At 44.2% G+C, this 18,463-nt stretch overlaps 1 protein-coding gene across 1 annotated transcript in view; it reads right to left on the bottom strand.

The window, feature by feature from the left end:
• LOC136943695 (CUB and sushi domain-containing protein 1-like) overlaps window positions 1-18,463 on the bottom strand; it is a 402,237-nt gene that overhangs the window by 9,794 nt on the left and 373,980 nt on the right. Inside the window, 5 exon segments of the mRNA XM_067237118.1 lie at window positions 6,410-6,521; window positions 6,677-6,750; window positions 6,854-7,027; window positions 7,511-7,684; window positions 17,522-17,701. Coding sequence (XP_067093219.1) covers window positions 6,410-6,521; window positions 6,677-6,750; window positions 6,854-7,027; window positions 7,511-7,684; window positions 17,522-17,701 — 714 coding nt within the window.

Here is an 18,463-nt window from a genome sequence, read left to right as displayed (position 1 = left end):
TCCTGCAGAAAATGCGTTGGAATGCTGAAAGATGAATTATTTGTTTTTAAATTGCTGAAAATAGGCTACAGAATTAGAAAATACCCGCAAGCTGAAAGCTGAAATTAATTTCAAAGATGTGTGAGTCACACAAAAGAGGCAGTGTGGAAGCTGAACTGCATCATCTAACAAAGCTAAGTGCTTAAATACAATGCGGGAGAATAAGTTTGAACGTTGTGAAGCAATCGAAGAAATAGTTGAATTTCAAGAGGCAGTGTGGAAGCTGAACTGCATCATCTAACAAAGCTAAGAGCTTAAATAGCCTACAATGCGGGAGAAGCTGAAAGCTGAACTGTTAAACTGTAGAAGTAGTAGAAGTAGTATATTTGTTTTAGTAGCTGAAATTATAGTGCTCTTAGTCTTTTAATGAGACGAGTTGACTGAATAGCTCTGCCTTGTGACTCCACTAATCAGCTAATACAAATCACCTGTGTGAGAGACTGAGTGGTGCGTGTCTGTCGTTGCCACGAAAATAATGTCTTTATATGTCTGTGCGGTCAGAAATACGACTCTACCGGCAGTTTCAAAATCTTGTTCTTTTTGCTTTCTCTGACGATTTTGTCACCAGATTTGCATTGGTCTCTATGGGGCGAGAGTTGGACTTTGTCTCGCTTTCGTGGGGCTCTGAACAAATATGTACGTCTGTTGGATTCAACAGACAACTGTCTACGACCAGCACAAAATTAGCTATCTATTGATCCAAAAATGAAGCATGAAGAGCGAAAAATGTGGTAATGCTGGCAAACTAGAAATATTTTTTCAACGACATCCGAAGCTCAGGCCTCCCTAAGCGTTTCAGTCTGCAGTCACACCCATGTAAATCTCAGAAACGGCTTGAAAAAGTCATGAAACATAATCAGTGCTATTGAAAAAAGTTGAATAGATATCAAAAAGCTGAATTATTTAAAAATAGTTTAGGGTTTTGTCAACATTTTAAAGTTTAAATGGTGGCTCTAGCTGAAAGATTGAGGAAGAAGAAGGATTTGGAAGTTGAAGAAGTTTAAAAAGTTTGAGAGGATTTGAAAGAAAACTCCATTGGAAACCCATGTTAAAAATATTATGAATATTGATTTATATTAATTCAAGCATAAGAGGTACAAAGCTGAAAAGTCATAGCAGGAATGGCCTGAAACTGCTGAATTATTTGATAGCTGAACGGTTTTAACAGCTGAAGCAGCATTCCAACAATAAAGATTCAAAGAACAATACTTGGAATGCTGAAGCAGCATTCCAACAATAAAGAGAAACAGGAAAACAATTGTGAGAATGCTTAAAGATCCTGGAAAGTAAATTCCATGTTTTGCTTCTAAGAACATTATATACGTGTGAAATGGGTTCCTGAAAGCATGTGCAAAGCGCTAAAACTTTGTCACACTGTAATGTGGAGGTAAACCGAAGAAGAGTTTCTCTTCCGTTTTCAGATCAGGTTTTAATGGGCGGAGCCAAAAAATGCCCTATCTACGTCATTTCGCCCTATCTACGTCAGATCACTGAATGGCTCCTCCTGCTGTACTGTTATTGTAGCCTACATCAGCTAGCTAGCTTCAGGATGTCTCCCACCACCCGCAACTGCATCTTCCCTGGATGCAAGAACTCCAGCTGTGCTGCAACGCCATTTAAGTTCCCGATTGATAATGAAAGAAAAAATTGGTGGATAGATTTTGAGAGCCACGCTCATGGAAAGCTTCGGATAAACTCCAACAGCCGCCTCTGCACTGACCATTTCACGGCGGACAGTTTTAACATGGACCAGAGACAGACGGGGTTCACCAACACACGGCTTCTCTTGCAGCGCGGAGCCGTACCGAGCAACATCCTCCGGTCGCACCTGAACCATCCACTGCCGCCAGCAGTTCATCACTCAGTTCTGTGTGCTTGTTATAATTATACTCGATTTTCCACCGTTCAACCCCATTCATTTTCAGTGTCTCCGAAGCAAGTTAGCTGGTAAATTGATGAAAATCCTTCATTTTTTTCATATTTTTACCACCACATCAATTGTTATTAGTAGTATTTCATATAGCTAGCTTTAGATAAAGTTTATCGTAAGATTATAGCTTGTTTGATGTAGGTCTAGCTAGTATCTAACATAAGCAACACTTTTACTAAACTAGCTAGAGAGCATGTGTATCATAACCAGAAGTCAGTTGGCTTATAGTCTGTCAAATTAGTTCTAATTATTGGTGTTTGTTGGCATACAAAGTAAGTCTTCTATATATAGCTCTTATTAGCCTAGTTAGTAGAGCTAGCAACAATGAATTGCAGATTAAGGGGTCTGAAGCAAGTTAGTAAATTCAGTAAACAGCTGTGTCAAAAAAGGTACATTTACGAAAATCCTGCATTTTTTCATATTTCGACCACCACATATCAGTTGTTATTAGTAGTATTTTATATAGCCAGCTTTAGTTAAAGTTTATCGTAAGCTTGTTAGATTCTAAATGCAGTTGGAGCTAGACTGTAGGTCTACGTAAGCAATACCTTTAGCTAGCTGTACATGTATCATAGCCAGAAGATCACCGGATCACTACAAACAAAAGGAGTGGAAGAACACAGGACATATTGTACAATAAAATGTTTTATTGAATGCAGTTGGTTGCCTTGTTTATTCTGTTCTATTTACCAAACTCCTTTCTTGTCCTAGCAGCGAAGTGTCGTAGGAGAGGCAAACGAGCCGGTGCTCTGGTGCGACTCCGTCGGCGTGGGGGACGCACAGCGTTACCGGGGATATTTCTCTCCAACGTGCGTTCACTGAGCAACAAACTGGATGAACTTCAGCTACTGGTGTGGAAAAACAGAGACTTTCATTCATCTTCCGTTTTGTGCTTTACGGAGACATGGCTGAGTGAACTGATCCCAGACTCTGCGCTACAGCTAGCAGGTTTCAAACTGCTGAGAGCGGATCGTGACCCTGTGCTCTCTGGCAAAACGAAAGGTGGTGGTATTTGTTTTTACATTAACAGTGGCTGGTGTGAAGATGTGACAGTGATTCTGCAGCACTGTTCTCCTGATCTGGAATCATTTTTTATTAACTGTTGGGAGTCAGGTGGCTGAGCGGTGAGGGAGTCGGGCTAGTAATCCGAAGGTTGGTGGGGATGGTGCACTGCGACGTGGAGTCTGGGGACATCGGTGGGGGGGGCCCTTCTATTTCTGGGGCTGAGGTCGCCGAGGTGGTTGAAAAGCTCCGCGGTGGCAGGGCCCCTGGAGCCGAGTGCACCAGCTGGGCGTACGCCGGGGTGTAACGCTACGTCCGACGTAGAACTGAAAGTTACGACTAACTTAAAGTTACGACTAGTGCACCAGTTAGACTTAAGCCCTTTATGTGCTGCACCTGGGTGTACATTTTACGCCTAGTGGGGAGCAGGCATAAGTTGGAAAATCGGACTAATATCCATGGTAATTATAATGTACAACAGTTTGATCGCACATGCAGCGCGTCTCGTTTATAGGCAACATATGGAAAGGGCATTAAGGCGAGAAAAAGTTGTCCGTGATCGCACAAATCCACTGTTAATTTTATTGGTGATCGATTTCCAAGCTGATTGTTTCTGTTTGTTTGTGTTGATATTATTACATTTCCCCGTGAGCACGCTTCTATTCTGAGTAAACAACTCTAGAAGTTTTCTAATTTCTCTATCAGTAAAATGTATTTTCCTTTTCTTTCTTTTTAAAATCCATGGCTTGTTTTGAAGGGAGATAGGCTAGCTAAGTGCGCTTTGGATAGGCTCTTAAATGTGTTGCTTGGCAACGATCGACGCTTTCGTATTTTCACAAGGACGCGCATCTTAAAACCAGGCGTAGCTATGACCGTGGTCTGTCAAGCTTGGTGCACTCGGTGTAAGTCGGACGTAACTAAGACCGACGTAGGAGTTAAGACCAACTTTTTTACGCCCAGCTGGTGCACTCGGCTCCTGGGGTGGATGAGGTCCGCCCGGAGATCCTTAAGGCTCTGGATGTTGTAGGGCTGTCTTGGTTGACACGACTCTGCAACATCGCGTGGACATCGGGGACAGTGCCTCTGGACTGGCAGACCGGGGTGGTGGTTCCCCTCTTTAAAAAGGGGGACCAGAGGGTGTGCTCCAACTTTAGGGGGATCACACTCCTCAGTCTCCCTGGGAAAGTCTATTCAGGGGTCCTGGAGAGGAGGGTCCGTCAGATTGTCGAGCCTCGGATTCAGGAGGAGCAATGTGGTTTTCGTCCTGGCCGTGGAACAGTGGACCAGCTCTATACCCCTCGGCAGAGTCCTGGAGGGTACATGGGAGTTCGCCCAACCAGTATACACGTTTTGTGGATTTGGAAAAGGCGTTCGACCGTGTCCCTCGGGGGCTCATGTGGGGGGTGCTCCGAGAGTACGGGGTACCGGATTCCCTGATCGGGGCTGTCCGGTCCCTGTATGACCGGTGACAATGATGTTAGCTACTTAGAATAGCTTGTTTCAAGGGGGTTCAGCTTGTTTCAAAGGTGGTTCTTAAAGATCCTGTAAAGGGGAATTAAAAACGAGTTTCAAGTTAACCACACCACAGAATAATGTGTTATCAACTACCCATCCAAATTCGAATGAAAAAAAAAACCCACCGACAAGTATGTTAAATTAGGCTTTGAAATCGTAAGAAAATTAGCAGTCTTCTCTGTTCGAGACTGGGGGGGCGTGTCGCCTGAAGGAGCTGAAGCTCGGCCCCCTTGCTGGAAGGCTACGACCCAGATAATGGACGGTATGTCAAGCCGAACAAAACAGTCTAGAATTAGAATGTATTTGTTCAATGAGTGAAACATACAGATGTATATAAATGAAATATTCCCCTGAGCTGTAACACAGGAATAAACATTTACAGTAGAGACAGCAGACAGTGAGCTCTCCAACTACTTCTAGCACATTAGCTATCATTTCACCAAAACACCATCATTCTACACCAAGTAGCCTAATATCAAGTTAGCGGTTTGCACTAATTATAGCAGAGATACCTCTGGAAAAGTTATCTAGTATAATTATAACAAGCACACAGAACTGAGTGATGAACTGCTGGCGGCGGTGGATGGTCCAGGTGCGACCGGAGGATGAACGGCCGGGGGGGGGGCGATGCTCGGTACGGCTCCGCGCTGCAAGAGAAGCCGTGTGTTGGTGAACCCCGTCTGTGTCTGGTCCATGTTAAAACTGTCCGCCGTGAAATGGTCAGTGGCGCAGAGGCAGCTGTTGGAGTTTATCCGAAACTTTCCATGAGCGGCTCTTCACAACATCTATCCACCTATTTTTCCTTTCATTATCAACAGGGAACTTAAATGGCGTTGCAGCGCAGCTGGAGTTCTTGCATCCAGGGAAGAGGCAGTTGCGGGTGGTGGGAGACATCCTGAAGCTTGCTAGCTAGATGATTTAAGCTACAATAATAGTGCAGCAGGAGGAGCCATTCAGTGATCTGACGTAGATGGGGCGAAATGACGTAGATAGGGCCTTTTTTGGCTCCGCCCATTAAAACCTGATCTGAAAACGGAAGAGAAACTGTTCTTCGGTCTAACTCAACATTTCAGTGCGACAAAGTTTTAGCGCTTTGCACATGCTTTCAGGAACTAATTTCACACATATAATGTACGTAGAAGCAAAACATGGAATTTACTTTACAGGATCTTTTTAATGAATGAATGCAATATGAGTGGGCTAAATGCTTGAAAATATCACTACTGTATAAGGGAAAAACTTAAGGTGACGTTTTAGTCATATAGGTTAAGTTCATTCTACATTTACAGTATATTTAGTCATTTTTGCAGACGCCCGTATCCAGAGCGACTTACAGTAAGTACAGGGACATGCTACACTTCACTTTTTGTACTTAGAATTGTACATGAGCAGAAACAAATGTGGGCTAAGCGATCTTCATAAATAATAAGCAGGCATTTTTATATAAAATATACAGAAATATCAGTTGTAAAAATAGCAGTTAATAAACGGACCCATCTGCAAGCAAGTACACCCTACAATTTCCCCAGAAATTGTACCCTCTCTAGTTTCTTGTGTTCCTTCACATGGTCTACTGTAATGCAATGGATAGATGTACACACACATGCCTGCAAACATACACACACACACACACAAGCATGTGTGCACACACACTCACACAACAACTACAGGTCCAAAATCATCAGCGAGACAAATACAAATTACAGAGCCGTGGGGGGAAAGGGAGGCATGACGACAACTCAAATTCACAGGATTATATTAGCCTAAAGAGTCACTTGACTGCATCATCACTCTCTGTTCGCACAGGACCACATGTGCCTCTGTTCAGAGAGATGGGATCAACTGGATCCATACATATCCATTTCACTGTCAGTTTCCTCTATAGAGTAGGGGATTGATGTTCAATTTAACTGTTCTCCTCACCAATGCATTCTGGCTGAGTTCCACTCCAGGTCAGGTTCTCCAGACAGGTTCTAGTGGTAGAACCCAGGATGTGGTAGTTCTTACGACACCTGAAGGAGATCTTACTCCTAACCTGAAATAGAAATAAACATATTGTAACTCAGGTGAATTCATAACATATAATCTGTTTCAAATCTCTTCATTCAGCCTTGCAGTCTTGTGTAATTGAGTTTTTTATAAACTAGTTATGTGGACGTAAGCATGCTCACAAATCAACAGTGTTCTTACCTCAAAGCCTTGAGCTAGGACAGGCATGCCGTTAACAAGAGTTCCGGGATCTCGACAAGTGTTGTAAGCAGGGTCTATACAAATAAACTCACATATTACAATTCCAGCAAATCTGCAATGTTGACACTTATATCACAAAAAATACAGTGTCTACAGATATCATCAAAGCGGTGGTACCTATGCAGGACGGCTGTATGCCACTCCAGGTGCTATCCGCTTGGCAAAGTCGGAGGGCAGAGCCCACCAGGAGGAAGGGGGCCCGACAGTAGAATCTGACTTCTGCCTTGTAGGTAAACTGCTTCCCCTCAGAGTAGCCCTCCGCAGGTGTCCCTGGGTCTCCACACAGCACCGCTTCAGAGCATACATAAACACAAACACACAAAAATACAAGGCAAAATTTCTCATGATACACAGTTCTCAAGTTCCAGTCGAATGCACTATGCTCCTCTGTTCTCTCTCTCTGACAGCATGTCACAGGCTTATGATCAGGGCTGCAGGCCCCACTGCCAGACCCTGCCTATGTAGCATGTAATGCTCATGTTATGGCCAGACCTGACTGCCCCTGCTGCAGGGAGCAAGTAAGGAGCTGTTGATGGTCTTTGTGCATTCTCCCAACATGTCACAACTGTCTGGAAACATGTCAAGGGTGGCTGGTACAGGCTGTGTTTCTTTGAAAACCAATTTAGTTGTTGTAGAGTTGATGTATCTTAATCTTGAAAGCTCAAAATACATATGGAAGATGGTGTGGAGGAAGTCAACTAACCATCGCTGGAGCATGACAGGTTCTGGGAACATTGAAAAGAAGGATCTCGGCCTGGCTTGGAGCTTACTTACGTAGACACTGGGGGATCTCTCCGCGCCAGGTGCCACTGCCCTCGCAGGCCAGGACTCCGGGGCTGGACAGCTGGTAGCCTTCGGAGCAACTGTAGGACACACTGGAGCCCCAGGTGTGATCAGAACCCTCCACCCTTCCATGGTGCACAGCAGGAGGTGCCCCGCAATGGATTACTAAGAACAGAAGTAGGATGTGAACAGAACACAGTATGTTGACTAAAACAACCATGCAAGTAGAACGTAAACCTGGGAGAAACACAGTGTGTCTATCAAACATATACATACTTTATGGAGCAGCTACAGTAGCTACTCCCTGTTACCCAACTCCTCACTGCAAACTCGCTACATACTTCCCCTGATAGGATTACACTCTTGACATCTTACTGCTCCCGTCTTACATTAGACACCCAGAATACCTTTTGTCTGTCTGTAACTGAATTATTTTGCTTGCTACGCCAAACAAGATGAGGATTTGTTTATATATATAAAAAATGCATTCTGAGATCTTTTGATCTCATAATACTTAAAATTCAGGGAAGTTGTTGTGATGTATTTATACTTTATAGGTTCCTCTGTTTTCATCTCTACAAGCAGTGCAGGAGATGAAGCAGGAAGCTCTTATGATCTCATGCTGGCTTTGTCACCTTAAAAAAAAAAGCACTTCAAAATTGTCACATTCTAACATGTCCCAACCAAAAACCTTCCATTAATAATGAGCAGAATTGTGAGTGGAAGCTCACAATCTTAACAGGAGAAAAGTAAATAATTGACTTTTGTCCAAATGCAAGGTGGAGGTGGGATGGCAGGTGAAGTGCCTCTGAGTATTAATGGGACAATGATCCTAAGAGGATTAACAGTAACAGTGATAAGAGGATTCAAGTTCAGGTCAAAATTATTAGCCGCTAAAGAGATATGGAACATTTTCCAAAAATTCTGTCCAATGGTAACATCATTCCTAAAACTTTACAAAGTAAAACATGTATCAACTAGAGAGGGTATCATTTCTGGGGAATTGTGAGGTGTGCTTATCTTCGTTGCAGATGGGTCAGTTTTTTTACTTAAATTTTACAACTAATATTTCTGTATATGTTAAATAAGTTTGCATACTTATTATTTATGAAGATTGCATATCTTAAAAAGCACACATTTGTTGCTGCTCATTTACACTTCAAAATACTGAGAGAGAAGTGTAGAATGAAACAAGGTTCTCTTCTCATTTCCCTTAGTACAAGAAGGAATGGTGATAGGCTATGTGGCAGCCTCACATAGTTAAAACAGATAAATCAAAATTAAGAACTTGGGCATCCTGTGTAAAATCCTGTGTGGGGCGACGGGCAACGGCGACCATGTAGAGACAGAAATGACATGCCGTTGTGTAAATAACATAAATAACATAAGGCCATTGAGTTTGTTTAATAAAAGAGCAAGCTATACCTGTTTTATAGGAAAGGTAACCTGAATTTTTTTTTCTTGACCTTCCGGGGGGGGGGGGGGGGGCACCCCCCTTATATTATGGTAGGGGAAACACTGTAATCTGGGTCTAACCAGGTTAGAGGTTAGATCTTTTGATGAATCTTTCACATTAAAACATAACTATTAGTGTATACTCACACAAAAAATGCCACAGCCATCAAAACAAGAACACTCATGAATCAACAACCAACATTTTAAAGTGAGGCTTACTCTGAAAAAACTCTGTGTAGGCTTACGTGTGGCCTACCAACACAAGCTAAACTTGGCATGTGACTGACTGCCTAGTATGCTCTGACCTGGTGCCTGTAGCCTTGGGGAGGGAGCTGCTCTGAGGTCTTGGGGTGGTGTAAGGACTGGGATCTATTTCCACCTGATCCTGTTTGCTCAGCTTTTTGAAGAAGTCTAATATCTTACCCTTTAATGTTTGAAGTGAACCCTAAGCAAAAATAACATGTAGGCCTACACATCCAATTACCTACATTTGAGTCTAATATCACAGATATTAGACTCAAGTCAAAACACAGATCCACCATGATTGATGACCAGCTTGCGGTCTGCTAACGGCTGGCACTCAGCTCCTACTATCCGGACTATGAGAGACTAGCTTCCTCCTCTCAGTGCCAGAAATCCCACTAAGGTAGCGAAATACCACTTTTCCAACTTGAATTAGGCATTGTATTATTTGGGTTGTTTGTCTGTTGTGTTGTTACGGTCCAGTCCTAGGCCTACTTGTGGTTATTCTTTGCACCATGCACATTCACATTTACTTCAGTAAATTCTATGGTTACTTTTGGTGTTGGGCCTGGTAAAAACGGACTGTTGTGCTGCTAGCTGACTTTTCAATTCCTGGACTTTTCGGGCGCGCAGAGATGATTTAGCTGGGAATTTTGTATCGTAGCTTTCTTTGGTAAAGCCACGTTTGCATTGCAGATAAGACAGATGGACTTTGCATTCGAATACACGAAAAAATAATCCTCCTCCCACTCTGAATGAAAATTATAAGTTTTAGATTTTGTAGCTTCTGCCATGGTAGTATCCACTTGCTCTAGTCTAGCTTCTCGCGCCCTTTCGAGTCCTTAGTTACAACCTAGTAACCATACCCTGCATGCACAGATAGAAAGAAGCGCGTGAGATTTTATTTTCATTATGCCTGATATAGCCTACTATTGTAGGCTACAAATCTACACACTGCTGCTTCACACGATCGGCAATTCATTGTGCCTATTTAAGATGTTTAAGTTGAAAGTTTAAATGTATTTTACACAACAGTAGAAATAGGCTACACACAACGAGTGACACAACATTGCAACTCAGCCCGCGATCGACTGGTAGACCGCGATCGACTGGTTGGGCACCCCTGGTCTAATATATATAATATCCTTAAACAGGCTCTGGCTTGACTTTTAACCTGACACGGATCAGGCTAGTTCCGAAGTATAAGTTACCTTGGTTACGTAGCTAGAACTAGAATAAGCCACCTTAATGGAACGGAACTCTCGCTAAAGTTTCAGGGTACTTGCCGCCGAGTGAGACCCTGGCTTTGTTTACATAATTAGGGCCATTGTCAGCTGCGCCTTTAGCATATTTAGGCGATTAGCACTGCAGAGGCAGCCTCGTCTGGCAGCCTCAGTGCACGAAGACTCGGTCGAACAAAGACAGGGAGTCTACCTGCGGGAGTCCACCGAGGATGGCCGAAGAGGCGGATAACCTCTTCTGATAAGCATCACCCTATTTGTTTTCTAATCCACCTAGAACATATTCATAGCTAGCATGTGTTTCATCAGCATTCCCGTTCATTACACTACCCGTAGACGTAGATATATCACAAAGTATATACGGTCAACTTCTAACCTTCACTACCTATCCAGATCTTCTCCACCTGTCCTCTCTCTTTCTATAGGGCTCTGGAACTGCCAGTCTGCTGTGAACAAGGCAGACTTCATCCCAGCGTTTGCATCTCATGCTTCTCTTCATGCCCTTGCGCTGACAGAGACATGGATCCGCCCTGAGAACACTGCAACTCCAGCTGCTCTCTCCGTCAACCACTCCTTCACTCACTCACCCCGCTCAACCGGGTGGGGTGTTGGGACAGGGTTGCTTCTTTCCCCACATATTAAATACACATCCACACCACTCCCTGTTACTGCCAAATCATTTGAACACCATTGTGTGATGCTAACTGATCCTATCAAAGCATGCTTAATTGTTCTTTATCGCCCACCAGGCCCGCTAGCCGACTTTGTGGAGGAGCTGGACATGCTCCTCAGCGTCCTCCCGGATGATGGAACCCCCCTGATAGTCCTTGGGGACTTCAACATCCACCTCCAAGGAACTCAGGCCGTCGACTTCTTGTCTCTCCTGACCTCCTTCGACCTGACGCTGCTGAGCACACCGGCGACCCACAAGGCAGGCAAACAGCTAGACCTCATCCTGACACGTAACTGTATCACCGACTTAACCTCTGTAACCCCACTGCATATTTCTGATCACTACTTTATCCAATTCTCTGTCTCTCTCCCTCCAACTCCTCCTACCTCCCCTCCCCTTGTAACTTTCCGGCGCAACCTCCGCTCCCTATCCCCCTCCCATTTCTCCTCTATTGTAACATCCCCCCTCCCCCCCATTGACGAGTTCTCGTCCCACCCCACTAACACTGCCACCGACACCTTGTTAACCACATCACTTGACTCTCTCTGTCCCCTGTCAACCAGGCCTGCACGATCTTCTCCCTCCTGCCCGTGGCTTACGGATGTTATTCGTGAAGAACGGTCCACCCTTCGGGCAGCTGAGAGGAGATGGCGCAAGTCCAAAGGCGGTCTGGACCTTGATAAGTATCACTCCCTCCTCAAATCCTTCTCTTCTCACATAACTGGTGCTAAAACCCTCTACTTTCTGAACAAAATTAACTCTGCTTCAAACCCCCACAAACTTTTTTCTACCTTCTCCACCCTTCTTAACCCACCTCCCCCACCCCCTCCCTCCACCCTGACAGCAGACGACTTCTCCTCCTTCTTTGAGGAAAAAGTCGCCGACATTAGCAGTCGGTTCCCTAAACCCACCTTTCCTACCCTCTCACCCTCCATGACTGACCCAACTAAATGTCTAAACTCTTTTTCTACTCTGTCTGAGGCAGAGATCTCTGACCTCATTCTCTCTCATCGCCCCACCTCCTGTCCCCTTGATCCTATCCCCTCCCCTCTCTTTCAAACCATCTCCCCTCCATCATAACTTTTCTTCTCCATGTCCTAAACTCCTCTCTTACCTCTGGCACCTTCCCCTCTGCCTTCAAACAGGCTAGAGGCCTGCCTCACAGACATCTCCGCCTGGATGACCGAGCACCACCTCCAGCTGAACCTTGCCAAAACAGAACTTCTCATCATCCCGGCTAAACCCTCCATCTCCCACGATCTCTCAATCACCCTGGGATCTGCGACGGTGACCCCTTCATCCTCTGCCAGGAACCTTGGGGTTACCATGGACGACGAGCTCTCCCTCACGGCCAACATTGCTGCGGTCTCCCGGTCGTGTAGATTCACCCTCTACAACATCCGGAAGATCAGGAGATACCTGTCTGAGCACTCCACCCAGCTGCTAGTCCAAGCACTTGTCCTCTCCAAGTTGGACAATGGCAACTCGCTCCTCGCTGGTCTCCCAGCATGTGCAACCCGCCCTCTTCAGAGGATTCAGAACGCAGCGGCCCGCCTGGTCTACAATCTACTCAGAAGCTCCCATGTTACCCCGCTCCTCATCTCTCTCCACTGGCTACCTATCATGGCCCGTATCAGATTCAAGACCCTGGTACTGACCTTCCAACAGTGAACGGGACTGCACCCGTCTACATCAAGTCTCTCCTGCAGCCTTACACCCCCACCCGTCACCTACGGTCTTCTTCAGACAACCGCCTGGTGGTCCCAACGCTCAAGACCGCCCGGTCCCAACACAAGCTCTTCTCCTGTCTGGCCCCCCAGTGGTGGAATCAACTCCCCACCTCCATCAGAGACACTGACTGTCTCTCCACCTTCAAGAAAAGGCTCAAGACACACTTGTTCCGGGAGTACAACGGTACTTAGGAACGGTTCGCTTGACCCGATGTTAGTTTCCTCAAGGATCACAATGACTCTTGCTCAGAGACTTGTTGCTCTTGTGGTTAGTGGTAACTGATTTAAAATTGTTTGTACTCGCTGTGATATATTGTTTTTATTATTGTTGCTTTTTTTTTTTTTTTTTTTTTACTTTATCAGAATCAGAATGGGATTTATTCGCCATGAAAGTTTGCACAGACAAGGAATTTGCTTTGGCAGGATTATTGTAACTTGTTTAACTACATGCTCTTATGGTTCTTCCCTTTGGCACTTACTTTGGTTGTTCACAATGTGTGCTTCATGTTTTGGCTACTCGCAATGTTTTGTGGCTATCTCGTTGTTATGATCAGTGACCTATGCACTTTGTAAAGCTCTCTCTTGGAAGTCGCTTTGGATAAAAACGTCTGCTAAATGAATAAATGTAAATGTAAAGTAAGTGAGACTTGGCGAAATAAGTCTCGCTTTTCCTTAATCAACGTTGATGAACCCCCCTGACCTTAACATTGAATGCTCCATCCCCCCTGCCCAACCCCCCTTCATACCCCTTCACCAACCACCAGGATGCCCGGCATCCAAACATTCTGGGTATTCCCGTGATTAGCAGACAGCAGGTTGATGTCGGACCCCGCGAACACTACTGGTAAACAAACAACTAACAGCCTAACATAACACACGTCTTTCGGTGTGGGTCGCTACACTATTTTTGTACTTTAACTGCTAAGATTACTTGATGAGATCATGCTTTATCAATCTTACATTTACATCTTATCCAGAGCGACTTACAGTAAGTACAGGGACATTCCCCCGAGGCAAGTAGGGTGAAGTGCCTTGCCCAAGGACACAACGTCAGTTGGCATGACCGGGAATCGAACTGGCAACCTTCGGATTACTAGCCCGACTCCCTCACCGCTCAGCCAACTGACTCCCAATCTATTAACATTACAATAGATTAACACTGTAGTCAAATAGCTACCCTGTTTGCTATTGTAGCCTATGGCTGTTTGAAATACGTATTTCAGAGTAGGGATAGCCATGATCTTGTAACTTGGTAGTTGATTGAAGATAATAATGGGGATATGTTTAAGATTGAGATTGGACTCAAATGTGGGTAATTGGATGTGTAGGCCTACATGTTATTTTTGCTTAGGGTTCACTTCAAACATTAAAGGGTAAGATAGCAGACTTCTTCAAAAAGCTGAGCAAACAGGATCAGGTGGAAATAGATCCCAGTCCTTACACCACTCCAAGACCTCAGAGCAGCTCCCTCCCCAAGGCTACAGGCACCAGGTCAGAGCATACTAGGCAGTCAGTCACATGCCAAGTTTAGCTTGTGTTGGTAGGCCACACGTAAGCCTACACAAAAGTTTTTTTTTCAGAGTAAGCCTCACTTTAAAATGTTGGTTGTTGATTCATGAGTGTTCTTGTTTTGATGTCTGTGAGGTTGGGCACCCCTGTATTAAACATTCTCTGGTCAAGCTAAACTAAAATGTGTTGTAAATAATTTCAAACTGGCGGAAACAGAATCTCAAAAGACAGTTCCGTCGAGTAAATTCCTGCGCTCAAAGCACTTTAGTCCGTGTTCGGAAACGTTAATTCCGAGTTTTTGAAGTGCAGACATGAATGATTTACGTGTTTACTTCACCTCCAAAAAATATATTAATTTAAATAAACAAGTTAAGAAATAATGTCACTTTAACTGTTTTCAAGAGCCATTGGTTAATTGACATAAAATAAGGCCTTAGAAACTAAGCAGAGCCTCTAGACAAGTTACAATCAATTATGGCGTATCCGTTCTTTGACAACCCTGTGGTGGATGAAGGTGCTCAGATTATACAAAGACAATTATCCCACCAGCCCCAAGGGTCTTCAGAGACAGTATGCTTCCCTGACCAGTATCTGTGGAAGAAGTATAGGTTCAGCAGGCCCAGCATAGTTTATCTTGATAGATTTTATTGTAATTCTTAAAAGATATATAGGCTACATAGAAAAACATTTTAGCAACTCTTAAGGATGGCAATGAACACATAAGAGCAGCATACCATCCTTTGTAGAAATTAATAGAAAGGAGAGTAGTAGACTATAATAGTAGAAAGGAGGGTAGTAGACTGCAGTCTATGTAGGTAGGCCTAGACTATGTAGTCTGCTGGAATCACACAAGGAAGCAAACTCACTGGAGCCAAGCCTTGACACTGTTCAGTCTGTCTGCATCTCTGTGTGTCTTTGCATGTGGGACATTCTTGAACGGGCAACTATGCCAGGAAATATGAAGGGTATACCTTGCTCCAAAGCAGTACCTGAATATTATCATCAGTTTTTCAGGTAATCTTGAAACACAAAGAATCAAGGAGACTTTTTATTCAATTGTATAAAGTGTTTTCATTGTTTAAAGTAGCCTATATGTTGACAAGCCTCTATATTACCTCTCCTTCTGGCTTCCCCAATATTATAGGTGCAATATACTGTCCCCATGGGTTTATCCAGGCCCACTGGAAGACTCAGGGAGCGACTGCCTGGTGCCCCCATGGTTGAAAAAGTGTTTCTAAAATGCCCTCTAGAGTGGCAAAAATTAGACCAAGTGCCCTACTGTCTGCCATTCACATTGTGAAATATGCTTGAGTGCCCAGGATGCCCCACGCAATAAATGACAGTCTGCCCTCTATAAATGTAAAAACATGTCTTAATGAGTTCCTTTATAGTAAAGAAAATGTGATGCAGTACCCTATAAGGTGCCCTTACAATGGTCTAAATTTTACTGTTCCCGTGCCCTTACTTCCAATGGAAAAGTGTGCTGTTATGAAGTGCCCTTTATGCTGCCCCTACATGACAAATGGTCATGTATGTCCCAAATGGTGCCCTTTCCAAAGAAGACACTTATGCTGTGCCCAACAGTCTCACCTAGAATGTTCCCACTAGGGCAGGGTTCTCCAATCCTGGGCCTCGAGGGCCGCTGTCCTGCATGTTTTAGATGTTTCCCTGCTCCAGCACACCTGATTCAAATCAATGGTCATTAACCTGGCTTCCACAGAGCCTGATAACAACACATTCATTGAAACAGGTGTGCTGGAGCAAGGAAACATCTAAAACATGCAGGACAGCGGCCCTCGAGGACCAGGATTGGAGAACCCAGCACTAGGGCATGCTTTCCCAAAGTGAGGCTGTGACGACACTTGAGGTGTCATCCAATTCCCATTGTTACACTGGTGAGAGCCCATGTCGTGCAGTAGCAGCCTATTTATTGTCTTAACTTGCGTAACCTCGGGGTTACCATGGATGACAAGCTCTCCCTCACAGCCCACATTGCTGCAGTCTCCCGGTCGTGTAGATTCACCCTCTACAACATCCGGAAGATCAGGAGATACCTGAGCATTCCACCCAGCTGCTAGTCCAAGCACTTGTCCTCTCAAAGTTGGACTACTGCAACTTGCTGCTCGCCGGTCTCCCAGCATGTGCAACCCGTCCTCTCCAGAGGATTCAAAACGCATCGGCCCGCCTGGTCTTCAACCCACCCAGACGCTCCCATGCTACCCCGCTTCTCATCTCCCTTCACTGGCTACCCATCACAGCCCGTATCAGATTCAAGACCCTGGTACTGACCTTCCGAGCGGTGAACGGGACTGCACCCGACTACATCAAGTCTCTCCTCCAGCCTTACACCCCCACCCGCCACCTACGGTCTTCTTCTGACAACCGTCTGGTGGTCCCACGCTCAAGAGCGCCCGGTCCCAACACAAGCTCTTCTCCTGTCTGGCCCCCCAATGGCGGAATCAACTCCCCACCTCCATCAGAGACACTGACTGTCTCCACACCTTCAAGAAAAGGCTTAACCCTCGTGCTGCCTTCGGGTCACATGACCCAAAGGTTTATAACGAACCATCGTTGTGTTTACCCAATTTTACCCAATACAAAAACAAATAAAAATAATTTTCTTTTAACATTCGCAATGTGGGGGGTCTGAGACAGCCCAACGGTTAAAAGAAAATGCTTAACTTTGTTTTTGTATGCGGTAAAGTTGTCGCAATACGACGGTGGGTCACAATGACTGATGGGTCAGAATGACCCGAAGATAACACAAGGGTTAAGATGCACTTGTTCAACTTACTTTGACAATTTTTTTTCTGATTTAACCCATAGACTCAACCAACTATTATTGTGGCATTATTTGGTTAATGTTAATACACTGTTCAGTTTTCCCTCTTCCTTTAAACCATAGGGGAATATTTTTGGTTGTTTGGCAAATCTTAAACCCCCTACACTAGTAATCTTGCCCTAGTCATATTCTTTCTTCTTTCAACTCAATGCATCAGTAAAATATCTTCAAACTTATTTGAAATTGTCTTTGTTCTTTTGGAAGTAATGTACTATAAGCACTGGTCATTTCCTTGGAAAAGCTAAGGGTTTTGTTTCATTTTATAAAGGGCTAATAATTGTGACCTTAACTGTATGTGACATCCTGTACCTCTGCAGCTAGGCTTGGTTTGGTTCCAGGAGCCCTCCTTGGTGCAGAGCAACAGAGCACCATTTGCTGGCTCCATTAGATGGCCTGGGTTACATCGGTACTCCACTGTGCTGTTGAAGAAGAAGTCACTTCCTGTGTATATGCCGTTTGCCAGAGGACCAGGGTCGCCACAACTGATAACTAGAGGGGAGGCAGAGAGACAGCAAATAGTTCAACTTTAACTGCAAATCAATAAAATAGAATCTTACTGTCACACACCTGCAGTTTACACATTGCTCATATAAAGCCACAGATCTGCTTGATAATAAATACAATAAATACTAGACATTTTCGCATGTTCAACCTAAGAGCATCATCAGTTCTTATTGTATTTTATTGATGACTGCAATGCTTTTGATCGTGTTAATCATAAAAAGTTGTTAAATTGAGTCAAAGAGGGGTGCCCAAATATATTGCAAGAATTCTTGCATATTGGAATGTCCACCAGATCATGTAAGTAAAATGTGGCAATAGTGTCTCAGCCCCATTTGGTGTTAGTATTGGTGTCCCCTGTTATTTTTTACGTATGGATGATCTGTTTGTGCAATTGAAAATCTGTAATAAAGAGTGCATGATTGTTATTGGTATATTATTATGCATGCAGGTGATCTTGTAGTCTTCAGTCCAAATAGTGCTTGGTGTGGAAAATTACTTGAAACATTGTGACAGATGATGATATTTATAGGCAATGTGGCTGTAACAAACAATGTTTAGCACTACCCTTTACCAATCCAAGCTAAGAGACACTGCTACAGTTGTCTAAACCTTGATAATTGATTGTGTTTGTCATTTATTCTGTGTGCTGTTCTTGTCTTTTAGTGTATCTGGACCCTAAGTCCACCAAGTCCAGCAAGCCAGGCCACCATATCTATACTGTGTGTTGGGTGTGGGCTGTCAAGGTGT

This window comes from Osmerus mordax, chromosome 5 (assembly GCF_038355195.1).
Source record: "Osmerus mordax isolate fOsmMor3 chromosome 5, fOsmMor3.pri, whole genome shotgun sequence".
Taxonomy (NCBI): Eukaryota; Metazoa; Chordata; class Actinopteri; order Osmeriformes; family Osmeridae; genus Osmerus; species Osmerus mordax.
The sequence above is the reverse complement of the archived record's forward strand: the minus strand, read 5'-3'. Positions and strand labels throughout refer to the sequence as shown.